This window comes from Heterocephalus glaber, unplaced genomic scaffold, assembly GCF_053883595.1.
Source record: "Heterocephalus glaber isolate CG9 unplaced genomic scaffold, H.glaber_assembly_v1.0 deba00001457, whole genome shotgun sequence".
NCBI lineage: Eukaryota > Metazoa > Chordata > Mammalia > Rodentia > Bathyergidae > Heterocephalus > Heterocephalus glaber.
The window spans coordinates 13169233-13193343 of NW_028258305.1; the positions used below are offsets into that span (position 1 = coordinate 13169233).

A 24111-nucleotide genomic window follows, 5' to 3' on the forward strand; every position below is an offset into this window, starting at 1 on the left:
GAAGAAGGCATCATGGAGCAGAGTTGCTCACTTCACAACAACTGAGAAGCACTGAGAGAAGGGAAAAAATCCCAATAGGAAGGAAAAAATCCTGGATGCCAGATATAGTCCTCAAAGTCACCCTTCTATCAACTACTTCTTTCAACTAGACCTATCTTCTGTTTCCAGTAATACTATAAAATTATATTAGACCACTTGGTTTCCAACCATAACATTCTCCATCTTTTACAGAAGCAAAATGTGAAATTCAGAATAAGCAGCTTCCATAAAGCCACTCAGATGAACAGCTGCAGACTCTAATAGAAAACACAAGCCTACACACAGACACACACACACACACACACACACACACACAAAATACCACAAATCTGTGATATTTAATTATACACAGAAAAAAAAATATTTGTGGAAATCTTTTAAAACATCATGAATTCCTTATTGTAATATTTGCAAGATGGTTTACATTCACACCAAAACTAAAATCTGTCAGTCTCTGAAAAGTGACCCATATCTACACACAGCATGTGTCAGCAGTTGTACCATTTATAAAAACTTCAGAGCAGATAGTTTGGCCTCACTTATGTCTTTTCCTACACTCTCACTGCCTATGTGAAATCTCCCTTCTGAACTCTGCCATTTCTCTCTTCACAATGTCTCCTGGGCTATCTTCACTTCCCATGCCCCAGCCTCTCCTCTTTTGACTCTTCCTATCACCTCCCCAATCTCTCCAGAGTATCCATGCTGATCTCCCAGACTCCAGAGCCTCAGCCTCTCAATCTCTTCTGTAAAATTTCAGCAAGTTCATTTTAGTTTAAAATTCTGACACGTTTTAAATATGGCTCACCATTTCATGTGAAAATGATGGCGCCCCACCAAGCAGTTTGCCAGATTATGGTAACTGTTTCATGCTAAGGATGCTATTCATCCACGTAGAATTTTCTCAACACTCCTTTGGGCATTCATTTTTAATCAAATTGAAGTCAGGGTTCTATTTTCAGAATATGAAAGTAAATTGAGAACTTCATCCTTGTGGTAAAGTTTACAGATTTTTAATTTTTACATGTTTATCCTGTTCTTTGATAAACTTCCCTTCTAGCTCAAGTAATGTGATTTCAGTAAATTTAAAATGACTAATTTCTCATGACCAACATCTGAAGTGAAAAACTGAATCCACAATGCAATCTATTACTATTATTTTTTTCTCATAGGAACGAAAAAACTTTTTTAACATTTGATGTTTTAAATTTGAGATATACTAGGTATTGTAAGAAGTTACCTGTAAATGAGTTGCACAATGTTCAGATAATATAAATTAAGTAATTCTAGCCCAAACAAATAACATTATCAGTAATCCTTTGATAACAAAATAGCTTCATCTCAAAATATTTCTTTAAAACAGCTTTCCATTTTAAACTCTTAGTTATAATTTAAGAAAATAAAATTTCCTAGCAGAATCAACAAACAGCTAAAGGAAGTTTTAACTCTGCAATTAATATGGCACTTTGAAGGTTCTTTTTTATTCATATCTTAATTTATTGACCTTTTTAGCCAGTACTATGGATTGAACCCAAGGTGTTTCACTCACCTACATCCCCAGCCATTTTTTATTTTTTATTTTAACACAAAGTCTCACTGAGTTGTAAATTGCCCAGGCTGGGCTTGAACTTGTGATCCTACTGCCTCAGCCTCCCAGAGTGCTGTGATTACAGGCATGTGCCACCACACCTGGTGTGACTTGATTTTTTTGAATACAGATACTCAATTGCTTCTTGATCTTTTCGCTAAGATCAAATGTTGAGTATAGATGCTCATTATCTTTTTCTCAAATAAGATCCTTTTTCTCATGAATGATAGAAAACATTGCAAATTTTATAATTCTAAAGTCAAATAATTCTAAATTATTTGAAATAAAAGCTAATTAAAATAATAAAAAGATTACTTATTATATAATTTTTAAAGTATTTGCATCAATTCCTACAAAATTTCTCCACTGAAATTCTACTTACACAGAGAGCATTTAATGTATAAAATTAACGAGGCTTTAATTAAGTACCTAATATGTTCTCTGCATCATGTTGGGTGCTGTGAGGAAGACATGTAAAGCACAGTTCCTGATTTCAAAGTGCTTTAAATATTATTGTGCAGCAAAAGTAAGCACCAGTGTAAAAAGAAAGGGCTAATTATATGCTTAAGTCCATAATCCAAACACATAAAAAAATTAATAGATACAAAGAGATTTCTTGATAATCATGGGAGTTGACCTGATCCATGAAAAAACATGTAGTAGTATATAGAATTTTATTTAAATTCCTTTTGGAAGAATAATGAGAAAATCTTCCCTAGAAAGAATGATATACTGTCAAGAAATAGTACATGAAATTGAAGGCAGAGTATCACAACCCTCTCCCCAAGCCTTATTTTATTCATGGCCCTATCACCACTTGGCATATTATTCATCTGACTGTGTCATTATAAAAACAGAGACCCTGCTTGTCAGTTCACTTTTCTATTCTTAGCACAGAGAATGGTCCCTGGCATATGGCAGGTGCTCCAAAAAATATTTTAAAAGAATTAATACAATCAACATACTGTTACCTATAGTTACTGTTTACAAGAGGCAACCTTGCCTGTATACAGACACAATAATGAATAAAATCAAGCCAATTCCTACCTCAATGGAGCTTATTGTCAAAACACTGAACAAGTGCTCAGAAAGCTGCAGTTGCAAGTTGTGCGCATGCGCACACACCCACACACACAGTATTAGTGTATATAATGTATAGCAAAAATTCATTACCATGAAAGCAATGGTCTGAGAGCCTCTGGAAGAATTGGATTTAAGTTCAAGCATGAATCAAAAATAGAAAATGAAAAGAATACAAAGACTCATTGGTCTGGAAATTCAAGTTCTCAGGCAGAGTGCCTGAGAGAACCTTGATGAGATGAACAGGGACTAGCTCACACAAAGTCTGATAGACATTTTAAAGATTTCAAGTAGAATAGCCTACATTGGATTTTCATTTTAAAATGATTCCTGCCTGCATTACAGAGCCTGAATTGGACTGCAGCAAAAATGGAAATAGAGAGTGCAGTTAGTAATTCAAGAGATAGGGAATTAGGGACTAGCCATGGATTTTTTAAAAGACAGACTTATGCAGATATTGGGAGAACTACATAACTTTGTAACTCACTTGCACTCACATTGGGAATGTAGAAGATAAAGAGACATCAAAGATAATAACATCCTCCTTTTTTCTGTCTCAGGCAATGGTAAATGGTAGTACCATTTACTGAGACAGAGAAAAAACAGGAACCAGTGACCTCCATGTAGAAATAGGTTGAGAGTTAAGTGTGTAGATTTGAGATACAGGCTTTCAAGTCTCTGGCAAATACAGTACATGACAACTGAAGCCATACCAATGGTTAGTATCACTCAGGAAGAGTATGCAGGAAAGAGAAGAGGGCCTGGAATAAGGAAAGGCTAAATTATGGAGTGTTCCTTCTGTAATCTGAGCAGGGCACTATTAGAATTGTTCACTACCCTAGCCTACAGTTCCCTGGCCACATCATCCCCCATGACCTTCACCATAATGCCTCTCTGCCATTAGCCACCATGGCCATGCCCAGATTTTGATTTAATTCATTACAGTTTCACATGATGAGAACCTTAACCTCTAGTGGCCCACTCAATAACTGGCCTTCCTTCCTCTCTTTTATGCTCCCACTCCCATCCTATGTGCTCTTCTTCCTCAAAGTGACAGTAGTATCCCATCCTCCTCTAATCTAACAAATGCCTGGTGGACACTTAAACTATCCTGTCACCAACCTCTCAATCTCTTGTCAGCATCCCCAATCTCATTCCCAGTTCGTCAGTAAAGATTGGTAATACTATGAAATATTAGCTTCTGATTTCATATGAGTCCTTAGTATACTCCACAATCCTTACTCTTTCTAATTTCTTCCTTTCTGTTCTCTTCAGTCCTTGATCTCAAATGTTTCCATATCCTTTAAGTCCTTATGCTCTTCATTTTTACCTTCTAGCCCTCCAAAACTATCAATTCCAACAGGGATAAATTACCTGTACCTCCCAACCCACTGCAAACTTAACATCACTTTGTCCCCAATGTGGTGAAAAGACAAGTTTTCACTTCTGCCAATCACAACCAACCCACTACCTGTACTCTTAATTCCATCTCCTCTGGAGCCTTATTCCATCAGATTTCCCTCTGCTTCCTATGTATTCAACATCTTTCTCCCTCTAGATTTTTCCCTATCTCTCTTCTCCCTGTCCAGACTAGGTTCTTAAAATTCAGCCTGTTGCTGGGGATTTAGCTCAGTGGTTCTGCCACCTGCCTCGAAAGAGGAAGGTCCCAAGTTCAATCCCCGGTACCAAAAAAAAAAAAAATCACCCTGTTTTTCCTCACTTCCTGATCACTTTTCTACCTTCTGTTCCCATTACCCTACTAAAGCTGTTGGGGGAAAACCCACCAATGACATACATACCGTTAAGTCCAGAGGACACTTATCCATTCCAGTATGCTCATCCTCATCTGCTTTGTTGGATACTCCTAAGCACCCATCTGTTACCCAATTTATCAGCTATTTATTCTCAGCTTACTCCTCGGTTTCACTTCTTCCATTTCACCCTCTCCCAGAACTCCAGCCTTACCACATCTGCATTCTCTCTCTTCATTTAATGTCCTCTCATTGTAATGATTACTAAATCTTAATCCAAGTCCCTATCCCTTGGTATTTAGACTCATGCACCCACTTACCTGCCTCTCCAGCCATATCTTCCTCCACTTTCCAGTATTCCTCACATTCTTCATCAACACTAAACTACCTCAAGTTCTTCTGAACATGGTACTTCATGAAATTTGTTTATCCCAGGAAACTCTGCTTAGAAATTCAAAAGCTTCATCTCAATGTTTCAGGATTTCTCCACTTTTCTCATATATATACAACTTTATGCACATACCCTATATATCCACATATATCTTAAAATTTACCACATTCTACTGAAATTAAGTGTTTGCCTATATCTTCACCCACTAGAATATAAACAGACACACAATGTTATGAAAGTGAAAAAGGACAAACGTTGTTCACCATTATCAGATTCTCATCTCATCCAGTCTCTATAAAGGCTGTAACTACTTAATAAGAGGGTAGAGAAATGTTAACAGAGAGAAAGGGAAAAAAAAGAATAACTATTTCAAAAGCAAGTTCTTATAACTTGGAGCTAGTGATGATGGGTTTAAAAGAGCTAAGAGTGAAGGAGGGTTGGAAGTTAAGACGAGACTCCATAGCATCCTTTATTCTCCTAGTTCCCCTAATTTTTATAGCATGTGTAATAACAAATAACAAAAACTCCCCTGTTTTATTTTAGCAAACAAGTGCTGCAAGTGCAATGCTTGTGCTGGTGAAGTCACTAACAGGACCAAGGGAATACATCGTGGACATGGAGATGCTGACAGTCAACAGAATAGGGACCTTCCGCACCAGCTCAGTGTTAAGATTGACAATAATAGTGGGGCCATTTTCATTTTAGCCTTTTATAAGAGTCTACCACAGGCATTTAAACCAGCCAAAGAATATTGTTACTTTAAAGCACTATTTTATTTATAGATATATCTAGTATATCTACATCTATATACTGTACACTCACCAGTAATTCAAACAATTACATGATGATATAAAGTGGGCATTTAATCTGTAAAGATTCAAACTTTGTCTTTATTACTATGTGTACATTAGACATTAATCTACTAAATTGATCTTCTTCAAGAGAGCTAAGCATACATAATCTGGTGAAAGTTGGATTCTTTCCTGTAAAAATGGAGCCAAGCAATGATGCTCTTCTGTGGTGCTTGAGGAAACTGACCGCAGCTCCCCTGACAGTCTTACAAGGAAGCAGCCCGCATAACATTCAGTGGCATGCAAGGCCAAGAATGAGTTTTTTAACTGCTTTGTAAGAAAATGGAAAGCGTCAATAAAGATATATTTGTTTAGAAAATGAGGAACTACAATATTTATGTTCATCTTTGTTTTCATGAGTCTATAGGTGGTTTCCGTAGGTATTTTAATTTTGTGAGAAATCTTTTCTTATAAGTATTAAAACACAATAAATAAAATTTTCCAAAATGAACCAAATATCCCCCAGAAAATTATCCTATTAAGAAACCTATGGGGAAGAGATAAGAAAACATAATTTCTAAACCACATCAGAGTTGACTGGAAGAAGTAAATTCAGTAAATACAATAACATCCTTGGAGTCAGAATTTCTGCAAGATGCAGAGCAAAATAGGGAAAGGCTAGTTTACTGGATAAGTTTAATTTCTAAATAAAATAAAAATCCTAACACTTCACTTATAAACAAGCAAAATTTTTCATCTTTGTCCTTGATGCTCACAGAGGAAGAAAATTATGATAGTTCTTGTTCCTGGCATTCAGAGTGACAGTGAGTTAAAGCAAATCTCTTCAACCCAATTCTATGAAAACATTTTATGTCTTCTTATTTTTTTAAATGTAATTGATTCACTTTAGTGTGTCATTTTTAAATAAAAATATTCTTTTTAAAAAACATCCAATCTTTGGAGGTTTTTTTAATGTAGCTAATAACAGAGCATATAATTTATACATCTGAGGAAAAATCAGTTATAGCTGCCAGAGAAGAAACAACTGGTTCCATAACCTTTATATCAAAGAAAAAAAAAAACTCACACCTATAAGCAGTCACTCTCCATTCTCCCTTGTCACAAGCTCCAGTGGGAACTACCACAGACCTACTTTATGTCCTTATGAAACTGCCTATTTTGGACATTTTGTATATACAAGATCATATAGCAGGTAGTCTTTTATTCTAGCTTCTTTGACATGCCATGTTTTCTAGGCACATCCATGTTGTATGTATCAGTACTTCATTCATTTTTGTGATTGAATAATATTCCATTTTATAGATATACCACATTTTGTTTATCCATTCATCATTTGATAAATTGTTTCTACCTATAATTCCTTTTTATCTTGGGGATCAAAATGAAACTGATTGCTAGACCGTTCATTCACTTATTTCACACCTAAATTCACTCATTTTTAGTTTTATTTTTGACTAAAAAATACCAAGTAAACAAAGGGTTTTTTTAATTATGGGAACAAAAAACTTGGAAAGAACTTTGAGAAGCTAACACATTAATTCCTTTATATGTACAACTATCCTCAGTAATCTTAGTAATTTGAAGTTCAAAATAAATATGATCAAAAACAAGCCAAATCAGTAAGATATGCTCTGCTTTGTTTTCACACTGTGACTACCTCCATCCATCTTCCTTAAAAATCATTGATTTAAACCACCTTCCATAGATGAGAATTACAAGAATAATTTGTCAGTCATTTTTATCATATATATGTATATATATATTCAAACATGTATATATTCAAGTATATATTCAAACATATATTCAAACATATGTATATTCAAACATATATTCAAATATACATTCAAACCCAGGGCCTCTCCAAAGTTAGGCAAAAATCCTAGCACTGAGCTATATCCTTTTGTTCTTGGCAAATATTTATTAAGAAGTTTCTATGGTAATCCCTTCCAGCATCTAACAGTGTAATGTAGCATAGAAGAACCAGAACTCTAGCTTCTGTTCTAGTGCTAATCAGCTGAGAGACCTTGGGCAAGTCATTTAGATTCTCAACATTTCTACTTCCTTATCTAGAAAATTGGGATGTTTAAACAAAGTATTTTTTCAGCTTTAAAAATTATACCTAATGCCTACTTTGAGGGATTCATTGAGAGAAGAGTCAGCTCTATTTGCCAAATCTTTGCAAGCATCTGAGTATCCTTTGAATGTAGTGACTGTTGGAAAGCACTCGGCATTGGTGAAAGAAAAAAATTAATAATTCCTATCCCAAAACAGATCTTCACATTATTGGAGCTGGGGACATGAAAAATAATCCAATTTAGCTGTATTTTTAAATTATAATTCAAAATCCAATGTTTTAGTATTCATTTTGCTATGTTATATTTTTGTTCCTGTCCATTGATTCTAACTGAAATATGATTACTCGCACTAAACTAAAAGTCATTTACCTGCCTCAACAGCGGGGAAAAGGCTAGTTGTGGGTTCTCGCACTCCAGAGAGATGCCTGTGTCTTTCCTCAGTGAACCTCAGTCATGAGGACTGACCTAGATATTTCCACCACTTCACCATTCTCATGCCTATGGCCTAGGCTGTGAAGCTGCCATGCTTTCTGACCAGATGGAGTTATTTTCTTTACAGTGGTTAGAAAAGGCCTCTTCATGGTTAAGCCCTCTCAAAAGCAAGAATTTCCCTCAGCTGCCATATTTCCCAAACATAAAATCTCTCCTGTTACACACTCATCTTTTTAATAACAATAAGATTCTAAAATTAGATACCATCTTGTCAAACCCTGTTTTAAAGATTTGTTCAAAGTTCCAGTTTGTTGAGCAAGAAAGAGCATTGTGCATACAATACTGATCATAAGACTTAGATTACATTTCTTTTCATGGGGGTCCGTACTCCAAATTTCAACAACTTCAGACAATTTCTTTCCTTCCAAGCTTCTTCCTGGAAAGTGTCCACCCCACATTGTGGGTCAGACTTGCCAGTTATGTGACCAGTTGTCATTGCTACTGTCAGAATAACATAGATACCAATCATAATATCTATGTCAGATACTAATCTGATACTGATTTACTCTTGTGAACTGTAGCTGATTTGTTCTCTTTTACTCCAAGGAGATAAAAATAAGTGTAATACTCCTGAGCTCTATAAATTAAAAAACAAGGACCAGTCATGCAGACCTTACTAAACTTGAAAAGACAGCAATTTCAGAAAGAAAAAAAAAAGTGTATTACTAAAGATCCAAAAAGAGCTTTCTAAATGACAAAGCTTGGAGAGGCAGGGTGGTAAAGATGGAATGGGTCAAACTTTCTACTGGTCCAGGAGATGGACAGAAAAGGTTTATAGAGTCCTTCCTTTCTTGAGGGTTAGTGTAAGGAAAGGGGTAATGTAAAAAGTACTGCCATTCCTTGACATTGGTTAATATTCCTTAAGTGATTACTAAGGAAGATAATATGTACAATTAACACCATCACGACTTCTCGCTTTAGAAGCCTGGAGTAAGATAACACATTTAATTAACAACTCAGTCATCAATGAACCTTTTGGTTCTTTCACAATATGCTTAAGTGAGTAAGGCAAAAAAGTAGATTTTTAAAAAAAAATGATAAAAATGTAAATATCGGAGGCAGAAATCAGCTAGAAACAAACTCCCATATCTAATAAATGTCATCATTTCCACCACTTTGTAAGAGACATGTTTTAGTGAACCCCAATGATGAGATAGAAAGACTGTTAAGCAACCTAAAACCACCTGACCATAGTCCAGTGTGATTATTATTATGGGGGAAGTTGCACAAATAAAAAGTTTTTGCTGAATCTTGTTTCCATGACTTCAGGCAGTTGCTTCAAGTATTTTCAGTTGCTTCTAACTTTTTAACTCTCCTTTGAAAATACGGAACAGCTGCCGGCCTGCTCTTATGTTATGTGTAAGCAGCCCACAAAGGACAAAGCCCTCCATTAATATGTTGAATTTTTTTAACACACTTACATTTCTATCCTGAGTCATCATTCCTGAAAGATGGCAAGTTTCCATCTTCCCAGCTGGGGGGAACACCTGCAAAATACAAACCCAAACTGTGACACATCTGGTACCAGAAAAACCAATCTTGTTTCATCTGGCCTACAGACTAAAATATCAAGATTGTTGAACAGAAACAAGGCAAAAAGTTAACTGCTTCTTATATGTAGTCAACACAGATGTCTAGTTAAGCTGTTTATATTGTAAGCATATGTGTATGTTAACAGAGCACAGGCCCCTTTAATAAGCCAGAGTTAGAATATAAATGCAGGAGAATTTTCAAGATCTGAATGCAATAATTCACTTCTTTTTTCATCTTTCCATAGAAACTAAATTAGTTTCTGCAGATCCACATTATCTTTAAACAGACACATATAATACAAATAAATAATTTTGTTGAGTTATTTAAGAGTCACCAAATTAAAAATAAAAAAGAATTACCAAATTGCTTATTTTCCTTTAAAACTATGTTCCATCATTATGTATTTTAATATTTAGATTATGTTTCTTTCAGTGGTAAATTACTTGTACATTGCTTAAACCAGGTGTTTGGGACTGCACTGCCCCAAAAGCAGACCTTGACACAGAATTGAGTTTAGGTAGTTTAAGAGGTTATCTTAGGGACTATGCTCTGGAAGTGGGAAAAGTGAGCTAGGAAAGAGAAAGATGCCAAAAAATGACTGAATTAATAATGACTGAGCCACCAGTGTGGGCAATTAGAGCTCAGGTCCCCAGGGATCCTCTGAGAAATCCTGTGGAGTCACCTCAGAATCAATTCCACCAAATAAGCTGGGGCATTTATACACCAAATGCCATCCCTGCAGTAAGATTGCCAACATACAGAGACATACACAAACACAATTGCCTGCAGGTGGGCAAGCTCTCTAATGCTGGAAAAGCTCTCGGGCAGGGGGAAGAAAGGCAAAGTCTTGACACAGGATACTATCTGCAAACCAGAAACTTTTATCACAGCTCCCAGTAAACCCACATGGCTGAGGGAACATTAAAGTGGGATATCAGCATCTGTAGAACTTGATGTCTGACAATTCAAGTTTGTGTTACTGGCTTGATACCCTAGTATTCCATAAACTTCTTCCTTGATCATTTACTATTTTATTCTTTTCTCTTTCTTCCCCTCTGTGTCTCCTCTACTATTAAAATTTCTTCTCCTCCAAGTACCATTCAATTAATAAATCAGGCCCCACCATGTCTAAGACATATGGTACTAAATTAGAAACACACATATAATATGATGCCGTGTAGTATATAGTTAACACCAGAAACCTACCTGGTCTACAGCTCATCATAAGTCAAATTAGAGCACTGTTTATAATGGATTGCTCTTCAAAGGTAAGTTTTCAGGAAAGCTAAAGAAGTTAAAGCTTCAATGCCCCTCCCTTACACCAGCCTTGATAGAGATCCTAGCTATGTGTTCACATGTCATATACTCCTATAAAATTTGTAATAGTAATATATTCTACTTGAATTGCAGGATTGCTCTTTCACTTTCCCCCATCACACTTTTCCGCATGTTACATGGCACTGGAGTAGGTCATAAGCATTTAGGGGAATCCAGCTTAGGGAACTGCAGTTAGAACAATATTTAGTCTGGGTTTATTAAGATGTATTTAAATAGATAACAGTAACTTTTATGGGTGATCAACTTGAGCTCCTATCTGGTATAGAAATATACCCTAAAAATGTTCCTACAACCCTCTGTGTTGACTTTACCTGACAGCAGGCACTAAAGTTCAGGGACAGGAGTCCTATCATGATGTAATGTCTTACATTATCTAGCATCAGAAGTAAATAGCAGAAGAAATAAACAAGGTTTGAAATATTCAGAGCCAGAAGCTAATCTGTGGAAAATCCTTCCATTTACCAGAGGTGTAAAATGATAAGCCAAGGATTTGGGTTTTCATTTTTTGTTTTTGTAATAGTAGCGTTTCATTTTGGCATATTTTTACATTCATATAACATACTTTGATCATTATTATGCCTAATTATCCCTTCCTTCTTCCCTACCCCAATCCTCTTCTTTTTCTCTAACAGTCTCCCTTTTACTTTCTTATCTCTTTTTCTTTATTTATAATTTTTTGGGGGGATTCCACATATGGGAGAAAATGTAATATTTGTCTTTCTGGGTCTGGTTTACTTTACTTAAAATGATTTCCAGTTTCATCCATGTTTCTGTAAATGACATGATTTTGTTCTTCTTTGAGACTGAATAATATTTCATTGTGTACATGTACCACATTTTCTTTATCCATTCATCTGTTGATAGACACCTAACCATTTCCATAGCTTAGATATTGTAAGATGTGGTGCAACATGCACCACAGATATGCAGATATCTCTATAGTATGCTGACTTTTCTGGAAATATACCAAGGAGTGATATAACTAGATCAAATGGTACCATTATTTTTAGTTTTTTGAGAAAACTCCACACTGATTTCCATACAGGCTGTGTTAATTGATGAATCTACCAACAGTGTAGAAGTGTTCCTTCCCCCACCCCTCTCCATCCTAGCCAGCATTTATTGTTTTTTATGTTCTTGATTATAGTCTTTCTGACTGAGGTGAGCTAGAATCTCAATGTAGTTTTGATTCACATTTTGCTGATGGTTGAAGATGTTATGACATTTTTCATATATTTATTGGTCATTTGTACTTCTTTTGAAAAGTATCTTTTCAATTAATTTGCCAATTTGCTCTTTGGATTACTTGCAGTGGGTGTTTTGTTGGTGGTGGTGGGTTTTGGTGGTGGTGGTTTGAGGTCCTTTACATATTCTGGATATTAATCCTATTGTAAGAATAGCATGCAGATTTTCTCCCATTCTGTGGGCTGTTTCTTCACTCTGCTGTTTCTTCACTCTATTATTTCCTTGCTGTGCAGAAGTTTTTAATTTGATGTAATCCCAATTGCTGATTTTTTCTGCTATTTGCTGTGCTATTGGAGTCCTATTCAGGAAATTTTTGTCTTTGATCCATTTTGAATTGATTTTTGTACAAAGTAAGAGATTGGAATCTAGTTTCAATCTTCTATATCCAGTTTTCCCAGCATCATTTGTTAAAGAGGTTGTCCTTCTCCAAAGTATGTTTTTGGCTCCTTTGCCAAGAATCAGATGGCTTTAGTTTCATGCCCTTGTTTCTGTGTCTTCTATTCCATTCATCTAAGTGTCTATTTTTGTGCCAATGCCATACTGTTTTTGTTACTGTATCTTTCTAGTATAATTTGAAGTTGGGTATTATGATACCTCCACCTTAAAAGATCCTAAAAACACTACCAGAAAACTTTTAGAGCTGATAATTCAGCCAAATGACAGGTTACAAAATCATCATATAAAAATTAATATATTTTCTATATGTGAAAACTATTCCATTCACAAGAGCTTCAAAGAATCACCTAGAAATAACCCAAAGTAAGAGCATGAAAGACCTTGTGAATGAAAATTACAGACACTGAAGAGTAAAACTGAAGAAGACACTAAAAGAAAGACCTTCCATGATCACAAACAGGCAGGATTAATATTATTAAAATGTTACCAAAAATGATCCAATGCAATCCCCATCAAAATACCAATGTCATTCTTCACAGAAGAAGAAAAAGCAATCCTAACATTCACAGGGAAGCACAAAAGATAAAGAAGAGACAAACACATTCTGAGAAAAAAGAGGATTTGGTTTTTAATCAATGCCTAGTAGTGAATATATTTACTCATGCAGTATGCACATTTATGAATGCACCATACCATGAAAACCTTTTGAATATATTTCCATAAGAAGTCACCAGAAATTATTGTGACAGTGAGAAGTAGATTGTAACCAAAAATTCTGGGGGATAATACCCAAACTGTGATTTATTTTGAGGAAGAAATAAATTTCAAATAGAAGTAATGAAGAGACTCTTGGATTAACTGAAAATCAAATTAATGAAGAAGAATGAATCATGTGAACATACTATGACAGAATTTAAATGTTCTGTTATTTCAATACAGAACACTAATATCAGTGAAGATAACACAAAGATAATAATTTAGACATTGCTCACTTACTTAATAAGTATCTTTTCAAAGAGTATTAAGAGTCCCTTTACAAGAAAATTTGGAGTGACCCAAACTCATACAGATCTTACATGTTACAACTTACAGAGGTTTCTCAAATTTGACGATATTAAAAATTTGGATGACATTGTAAAAATACTTTATGAAACATCTAGAAACCATTAATTTAAAAAAAAATTGAAAAGGAAAGATTCAATTATCTATTCTCTCTTTAGAAAAGGACATGCAATTATCACCATAGGTAATCAGAGTATGCATCCATATTAAGATAATAATGTACTTCAAGGGTGAGTGGAGGTCTTACTTAATGCCACATTTGCATTTATTCATTTTTTAATGAAAGCAAATCAACTTCTTAATACAATTTACTCATTCAATGAATATTTAAATGTCTACTATTGTCTCAGACTGTTTGCTCCATGCCCAAGGATGGCAGAAACAAACTCATTTTTTTCTTTTTTAATTAAAAAAATGTATTTTAACTGATAAATAAAAACACCATACATAACAACAGGGTAACATTTGATGTTTCAATACATGTATGCATTATGTAATGTTTAGAAACTAATATTATTTCTTAAATGGATATTAAATTGGCATTCTAATTTATAAAAAATGTTTATGCACGAATATGATTATATTTACATAATTTATAACAGTCAAACAAATGAAAACAGTTTAAAATGTACAATAATGGGAAATAGCTAACTAAAATATGACAGATCTGTTTGTAGAATATTAGGTAGTGATTAAAATCATGGTTATAAAGAGATTTGTACAGAGTAGTATGTTATGATGCAACATTAAGTGAAAAATATAAGAAATATTATCTTAATCATATAAACATATATGGAAAAAGAGAATATACCCAAGTTAATTGCTGTTACTTTTGTAGCAGGATTAATAGAACATTATACTTTCCCTTCTGTTATTTCCTATGCCAGAAATTTTTTTACAATGGCTTTCATATCAGATTAAAAAGTTCTTTTTTAAAAATTCAAAGCAAACTCAAGGAAGCCATAGGAGAGTTGGAAATGTGACATAATCACAGCCAGGTCATATTTATGCATACCAAGTAAAATGAGCTGGAGGTCCAATCCCAAATCCAGGAGTTACTCTGGCCTGAATATGGTTTTGTACCCCAAGGGTCCATTGTGATTAAAGGTTTAGTTCCCAGCATGGTGCTATTGGGAGGCATTGAATCCTTTGAGAGACTGAGTCCTCTGGTCATGGAGGGCATGAGGTATTTCTTACATGACCCCTTTGGTAGTTTTAAAGAGAAGTTTGTTGTAAAAGAAAGCCTGGTCTTTCCCTCTCTCTTTACCTCCTTCTTGCTTGCTCCCACATTCACTTTAGCTGTTACTATTTGCACCATGAGATGACACAACCAAGGGGCAGCCCTTGCCCAGACTTACCTAAGCCTTTTGAACTTTCAGCCTCCAAATGTATGAGATAAATAAATCTCTTTGCTTTATAAGTTAGGCATGTCAGGTATTTCAATATAGGGATGGAAAACTAATAAAAACAGGTGACCAGAATGCATGTTTGTTCAACAGTGTTTCAATATGAATTCCACCAGTCTCATTAACAAAGACTTTAATATCATAATGTTATGTATGTAGCCCAAGGGTGAATTGATCAATGCCAACCTGGCAGACAAATCAAAAATTGCACTCAGGCCAGAGGGTCAGGCCCAGGTATATAAAGTACAGTAACAAACTTCTTGGTAAGAAATAATCAAGAAGACAGACCAGAGTTTGACAACCACAAGGCACAAGGCAAGAGGTGCCACCTGCAAAACAAGTAGACACAAGAGACAAAAAAAGCTGCAGGAGCAGATTAGATCCAGAAGTGTTCAGGTTGGACAAGGGCAAGCATTTAGAGGCTGGGTGGTTTGCATAAATTTCTGAGGAAGAGATTTAAGCTAATGATTCACTTAAAAATAAAAGGCCCCCAACCAAGGATTTAGCTCAGTGGCACCGTGCCTGCCTCATAAGGGTGAGGTACTGAGTTTGACGCCCAATACCGCAAAATAAATAAATAAATGGCCGCCACTTTCTCGGGGTGGGGCGGGGGGCATGCTTTCAAACATTTTACAGACATAGCTCAGAAAATCTCTTTTAGTATTTATTAAGAAAGCCATCTTTTGTTCAACATCACTGGTCGTTCAAGAGATGCAAATGAAAACAACGCTGAGATTCCACCTCACTCCAGAAAGAATGGCTGCTGTCATAAAATCAACCAATAAATGCTTGTGGGGCTGTGGGGAAAGAGGAACACTGCTCCACTGCTGGTGGGAGTGCAGACTGGTGCAACCACTATGGAAATCAGTATGGAGATACCTCAAAGAACTAGGACTGGAAGTCCCATTTGACCCTGCTATTCCACTGCTGGGGATCTTCCCCAAAGAAATAAAAGAATCATATCACAGTGATTTATGTGCACCCATGTTCATAGCAGCACAATTTATAATAGTCAAAACTTGGAAGCAGCCCAATTGCCCATCAACTGGAGACTGGATAAAGAAAATGTGATTTTCTCCTAAAATGGAATACTACTCAGCCATAAAAAATGAGAAATTAGAGACATTTATAGCTAAATAGATGCACGTTGAGGCAATACTCTCTTTTTTTGTACTGGGGATCGAACTCAGGTCCTTGCACATGCACAGCAGGCAGTGAAAGCACTGAGCTAAATCCCGGGCCCTTTGAGGCAATACTCTTAAGTGAAATAAATAGGACACACATGTGTAAATACCGAACAGTTTCTCTAGTGTGAGAAAGTGAAAGTGTAAATAAGGACTAAAAGGTATAATAGGTAATGTGAAATAGGAAGAAAAGGGGCAAAGGGGAAGGGGAACCGGGAGGTATAAGGGAAAGGAAAGAAGGGAATGGAATTAATATGAGAAAATGAAAAAATGGAAACAAAGTCTTTGTAAATAGGGAGGGATGGAAGGATTGAAGGGAGGGCAGGGGAATGGGGAAAATATAAGAACCAAGAGAGACTATGTAAAGGTACAAATTTCCAGTGATGAATGTCATTATATTGTATACCTAAAATGTATTAATAAAATTAAATTTAAATAGTTTTTAAATTTAAAAAAAAAGAAAGACATTGTTTAATGCTTAGATATTGAAATAGTAATAATCCAAACAGTGACCGGCAACTATTATATAAAATATCCTGTGGCCTCAGATCATGCTAAATACCTTATATACTTCATAGATATAGATATCTTTTTATGATATGAACATTTCCTCCCCATTTAAAGATAAAGATGTTGAACATTAGATAAATAACAAACTGCCCTGGTCACACAATAAGAAAGTGATAGATGTTTTCCACAGCTCCCAGCCCAGAGGAAGGGGCTTCCAGGCCACCATTCCAGTGCTCCCAACCCAGAGATAGGGGCCTCTGGGCCACCATTCCACCATCCTGGCCCAGAGATAGGAGCTTCCAGGTTGCCATTCCACCACTCCCAGATCAAAGGAGGTGAGCCACACAGGCGCCAATAGCACCCCCACCCTGTTGAAATGAGAAGACATGTAAATAAGTCTCAAAACCAAACTTCCAGATAACCTGCAACAACCCCAAAGGGAAATGAGAAGGAACACTCTGATACTCAACCACCTGGACTGACTGAACTGGCAACAAAAGAGGATCTGGAAAAAAGGAAATCAGAAATAATTTCTCAGATAACAGCAGAGATTGTGCTACTAGTACAAGACATGATTACTAAATCTAGAGAGGAACTGAGGAACATGATGGAATCCCAACATGGGAAACAAATGGAATCCATGAAACAGATGCAAACAGATTTCCAGGAGATGAAAAACTCCATTGAAAGTCTACACAGCAGAATAAGCCAATGTGAGGAAAGAATTTCAGATATAGAAGATAAGATTGCAATTAGTGACCAGGAAAAGAAAAATTGCTTCGAAATTGTAAGGGACCAAGAGAAATCAATCCAGCAGCTGCTAGATGATGCAAAGAAGAATAACATAAGACTAATTAGAGTCAACGAAGAAGCAGAAGAGAGTACAGATGATATAAAAAAACTGTTCACAGAAGTAATGGCTGAAAACTTCCCAAGCAGGGGAAAAGAACTTGACATACAGATAAGTGAGGCATGTAGAACTCCAAATAGCCTTGAGCAAAAAAAAATCTACACATAGGCATATAATTGTTAAGATTCCAGAAACCCAACCCAAGAACAAAGTTCTACAAACAGTTAGAGAAAAGAAACAAATCACATACAAAGGAAAGCCCATCAGAATCACAGCAGACTTCTCAACACAAATGCTCCAGGCAAGAAGAGCACAGAGTGAAGTATTTCAAGCCCTAAAAGAAAACAGGCTCCAACACAGATGGATGTACCCTGCAAAACTACTTTCAAAATTGATGGAGAAATAAGATACTTTCATGAAAAAGAGCACCTTAGGAACTTCATGAATACCAAACCAGCACTCCAAAAAACTTTATATAATATCCTAGGAAAAGACAATGAGGATCACAACCACAGGAAGCACAGGAGAATGAACCCATTGGGCATGACAAGAAATTAAATGTAAAGGGAGAGAATCCAACAAGAAGAAAAAGTCATGACAATGATAAGTCAGTATGTATCAGTTATAGCCATCAATGTTAATGGTCTCAATTCACTAATAAAAAGAAATAGACTGGCAGAATGGGTCAAGAAACAAAATCCAAAAATATTTTGCATACAAAAAACATACTTAATTCAAAATGAAACTCATAGTCTGAAAGTTAAAGGGTAGAAAAAAATACTCCATGTGATGGAAACCCAAAAAAAAACAGGAGTAGCTATACTATTTGCAGACCAGGTGAATTTCAAACCAACACTGATTAAGAGAGACGAAGAAGAACACTACATCCTTATAAAGGGAACAATCCAAGAAGAGATGACAATCATAAATATCTATGCACCAAACACTACTGCACCCAACTATATAAAACAAATACTAATGGGCATGAAAAGTCATATATGCACTAATACAATACTAGTGGGGGACCTCAATAACCCACTGTCACAAATAGATAAATCAACTAGACAAAAAATAAGTAATGAAATACTAGAATTCAATCAAAATCTTGAAATTAACAGATGTTTACAGCGTGTTCCACCCCACAAAATCAGAAGACACATTCTTTTCAGGTGCACACAGGTCATTCTCCAAAATAGACCATATACTCACTCATTGAACATGTTTAAGTAAGTGCAAAGGAATTGAAGTTATCTCCTGTATATTATCAGACCACAGTGAGATGAAATTGGACATCCATAGGAAAGGAAACAGCAAAAATTTTATGAACACATGAAAATTGAACAACACTTTTCTGAAAAACCAAAGGGTCACAGAGGAAATTAAAGAAGAACTCAGAGAATTCTTTCAATTAAATGACAATGCCAATAGAACATATCAGAATCTACGGGACACGATGAAAGCAGTCTTACCAGGGAAATTCATAGCAGTGAATATGCATATTAGGAAAACAGAGCGAGCCCAATTAAACAACCTGATGCTAAACCTCAAGCTTCTAGAAAAAGAAGAACAGGACAACCCCAGAGCTCATACAAGAGAGGAAATTATAAAGATCAGAGCAGAAATCAATTCAATGGAGACTAAGAGAACTATACAAAAAATTAATGAAGCCAAGAGTTAGTTCTTCGAAAGAATAAACAAAATTGACAAACCCTTAGCCAAACTTACCAGAAAAAGGAAGGAAAAGGCCCAAATCCATGCAATTAGGAATGAAAAGGGTGAAATTACAACAGACCCAGCAGAAATCCAGAGGATCATCAATACCTACTTCAAGAACCTATACGCCAATAAGATGGAAAACACAAAAGAAATGGACAGATTCCTAGATACATATGAATTACCAAAGTTGAATGAAGAAGACCTAAAAATTCTAAACAACCCAATATTAACCAATGAAATTGAAAACATAATTAAAAACTTACAAACTAAGAAAAGCCCAGGTACTGATGGCTTCACTGCTGAATTCTACAAGACATTCAGAGAGGAACTACTGCTGCTGCTGTTTAAACTCTTCAATGAAATTGAAAGGGAAGCAATACTCCCAAATTCATTTCTGGAAGCAAGCATCACCTTGATCCCCAAAGCAGAGAAAGACCCAACTGAAAAAGAGAACTATAGGCCAATCTCACTAATGAACATAGATGCAAAAATCCTCAATAAGATACTGGCAAATAGAATGCAGAAGATCATCAAGAAGATCATATACCCTGACCAAGAGGGATTCATCCCAGGGATGCAGGGATGGTTCAATACACAAAAATCAATCAATATCATACACTATATCAATAGAGCCAAGGACAAAAACCATATGATTATCTCCATAGACGCAGAAAAAACATTTGACAAAATCCAACATGCATTTATGATAAAAATCCTACAAAAAATTGGAACAGATGATCTCTACCTCAAGCTGATAAAAGCCATCTATGAAAAACCAAAAGCCAATATCATACTAAATGGTCAAAAACTGAAATCCTTCACACTAAAATCAGGCACAAGATAAGGATGTCCACTATCACCACTCCTGTTCAATATAGTTTTGTGAACATTAGACATGGCAATTAGACAAGAGAAAGAAATAAAAGGAATAAAGATAGGAAATGAAGAAGTCAAATTGTGGTTATTTGCAGATGACATGATACTCTATATACAAGACCCCAAGAACTCCACCAGAAGTCTTCTAGACTTAATAGTCAAATTCAGTAAAGTAGCTGGATACAAGGCCAACACACAAAAATCAATAGCTTTCCTGTACATGAACAAGAGACTCAATGAGAGAGAAATAGAGCAAACAATTCCTTTCACAATAGCATCCAAAAAACTGAAATATCTATTAATCAACCTAACAAAAGAAATCAAAGACCTCTTCTCTGAAAACTATAGCACTTTGAAAAAAGAGATTGAAGGGGATATCAGAAAATGGAAAAACACTTGCTCCTGGGCAGGAAGGATCAACATAGTGAAAATGGCCATACTTCCAAAATTGATATATAGATTCACTCCAATCCCAATTGAAATCCCAGCAGCATACTTCACAGACCTTGAGAAAATAATCCAAAAATTCATTTGGAACAAGAGGGAACCCAGAATAGCAAAAGCAATTCTAAGTAACAGAGACATGGCAGGGGGTATCACAATCCCCAACCTGCCACTATACTACAAAGCTACTGTGATAAAAACAGCATGGTACTGGCAAAGGAATAGACCTAAGGACCAGTGGAACAGATTAGAAGATGCAGAAACAACTCCAGACACACTCAGCCACCTCATCTTTGACAAAGGAGCCAAACACCCTCAGTGGAGGAAAGACAGCCTCTTTAATAAATTGTGCTGGAGAAATTGGGTTTCAACTTGCCAAAGATTCAAACTTGACCTATATCTCTCACCATGCACTAAACTAAAATCAAAATGGATTAAAGATCTAAACATAAAAACAGAAACACTGAATCAGCTGGAACAGAGGTTAGGTAGAACTCTTGAAGACATTGGGGTAGGAAAAGACTTTACGAACAAAACCTCAGTTGCCCATGAACTAACAAACAATCAACAAGTGGGATCTCTTCTTACTATAAAGCTTCTGCACACAAGAGAAACTACCAGCAGTGTGAAGAGACAACCTACAATGTGGGAAAAAATTTTCACCAGCGGTCCCTCAGCAAAGGTCTACTATCTTGAATCTATAAAGTACTTAAAAAAATCAGACCTCTCGTATTTAAAGACCCAATGCAAAAATGGGCATCTGAAATGAACAGGTGTATCTCACACAAAGAAGTAGAAATGGCAAATAAACATATGAAAAAATGTTCAACATCACTGGTCATTTGAGAGATGCAAATGAAAACAACACTGAGATTCCACCTCACTCCAGAAAGAATGGCTGCTGTCATGAAATCAACCAATAACAAATGCTGGTGGGGCTGTGGGGAAAGAGGAACACTGCTCCACTGCTGGTGGAGTGTAGACTGGTGCAACCACTGTGGAAATCAGTATGGAGATACCTCAAAGAACTAGGACTGGAAGTCCCATTTGACCAAGCTATTCCCCTGCTGGGTATCTTCCCCAAAGAATTAAAAGAATCATACCACAGTGATATATGTGCACCATAGCAGCACAATTTGTAATAGCTAAAACTTGGAAACAGCCCAAATGCCCATCAACTGGAGACTGGATAAAGAAAATGTGGCTTTTTTATAAAATGGAGTACAACTCAGCCATAAAAAATGAGAAATTAGAGATATTTATAGCTAAATGGATGCACACTGAGGCAATACTCTTAAGTGAAATAAATAGGACACACGTGTAAATACCAAATAGTTTCTCTAGTGTGAGAAACAAAGTGTAAATAAGGACTAAAAGGTATAATAAATAATGTGAGATAGGAAGAAAAGGGGCAAAGGGGAAGGGGAAGTGGGAGGGGTAGGAGAAAAGAAAGAAGGGAATGGAATTAATATGAGAAAATGGAAAAATGGAAACAAAGTCTTTGTAAATAGGAAGGGATGGAGGGGTTGAAGGGTGACCAGGGGAAGGGGGAAAAATAAGAAACAAGAAATTATGTAAAGATGCAAATTTCCAATGATGAATGTCATTATATTGTATATCTAAAATGTACCAGTGATTAAAATGAATAATTGATAGTGCAAAATAGGAAGAAAAGGTCCAAAAGGGTAGGGGAAGTGGGAGGAGTAGGGGAAAGGAAAGAAGGGAAAGGGAAAATTATGAGAAATAGAAAAATGGAAACAAGTTATTTGTAAATAGGAAAGGGTGGAGGAGGTGAAGGTAGGTCTGGGAATGGGGAAAAAACAAGAACAAAGATACATCATGTAAAGGTACAAGTTCCCAATGAGAAATGTAAATGTAATGTATACCTAAAATGTACCAATAAAAGAACTTAAGGGAAAAAAAAAAAAGAAAGAATGTGATAGATACAGATCTTTAGCCCAGGTCACTTTAACTCCAAAATCTACAATTCCTAACCACTTCATTATTGGTCAGTGGATAATTCTATGTGGTCACTGATATTTTCTGACCTTTAAAAATACTTCAGTAAAGCAAAAATGGAGTGAGGCTGGTCAACACCATGTGTAAATAAATTACAGTAAGGTCTTTGCTCTCTGTTAAAAGAAATTACTAATAGAAAAGTATTTATGAACATTAACTTGTGGAATAATGATGAATTATCTGTATCCCTAACATCACACAATAGGAACTGGAGATGACTTTTCTTCTCCATCCCTAGCCAAGATAAATAAGAAGAAATGAAAATTTCATAGCAGAGATATTTAAGCGGCCATGAAAATTAGCATGGACTCAGGAAGGATCTTTAAGCAATTAATATTTCTAAATAAATATTTCTAATTAAAATAAACAACCCTTGTATGATACTTTCTTGGATCACTGAAATGCACCCCTTTAAAATAAATATAAAATATAAATATTTTAAAAATCTCCTAAGTGGAGTAGGACTAGAGAATATATTTAACATTCTTATTGTTTTGTTATAAAATTTTGTTTTATTTTTTCATACAATAGAAAAAGAAAAACAATAAATACTCCTTTGTTTGCTTTTTAGAGATTAATGTAGAGCTGTTGAATCAACTGAAACTTAACATGCTCATATTTTTGTGTTTCTTTTTTAACTGCTCAAAGTTTGGCACATTTTGTTCTGATGAATGAAATCTCATGCAGTTAATTATGAGGAAAGCTATAAACACACTCGGGCCACTTTGCCTTAACAAAAGTAACTGTTCACACATCATCAATTGCATATTCTTCGTCATTGGTCCTAAACCTAGCAGGCCATTCCAAATTGCAACACATGTCATTTACTTTCTGTTGAAAGAAAGAAAGATCAACAAATTGGATCACATCAAATTTAAAAAGTTCTCCATAGCAAAGGAAACCACCATCACAGTGAAGAGACAAGCTATAGAAAAGGAAAAGTCTTTTGCCAGCTACTCCTTAGACAAAGGACTAATATCTAGAATATATAAAAAACTCAAAAAAAAATCTCCAGAAGTTAAAAGAGTCAATTTAAAAATGAGGATCTGAAATTAATAGACACTTCTCAGGTGAAGAAATGTAAATGACCAACAAATACCTGAAAAAATGTTCCACATCTCTGGCCATTCGAAAAATGCAAATTAACAGAATACTGAGATTCCATCTCACTCCAGAAAGAATGGCTACCATCAAGAAATCAACCAATAACAACTGCTGGCAAGGTTGTGGGGAGAGGGGAACCCTTCTTCATTGTTGGTGGAACTGTAAACTCATACAAGCGCATGCAAATCAGTATAGAAATTCCT

At 35.7% G+C, this 24111-nt stretch overlaps 1 protein-coding gene across 4 annotated transcripts in view; it reads left to right on the forward strand.

Moving 5' to 3' along the window:
* Efemp1 (EGF-like fibulin extracellular matrix protein 1) overlaps positions 1–24111 on the forward strand; it is a 97186-nt gene that overhangs the window by 61763 nt on the left and 11312 nt on the right. For 3 of the 4 annotated variants that reach the window (XM_004867256.4, XM_021246279.2, XM_021246278.2), the window contains exon 11: positions 5390–6016. The exons of the other annotated variant lie outside the window; for it this stretch is intronic. In XM_004867256.4, coding sequence (XP_004867313.1) covers positions 5390–5551 — 162 coding nt within the window. In that variant the 3' untranslated portion in view covers positions 5552–6016. Of the gene's footprint in view, positions 1–5389; positions 6017–24111 lie in introns of those variants that run through there. 4 annotated transcript variants of the gene reach the window in all.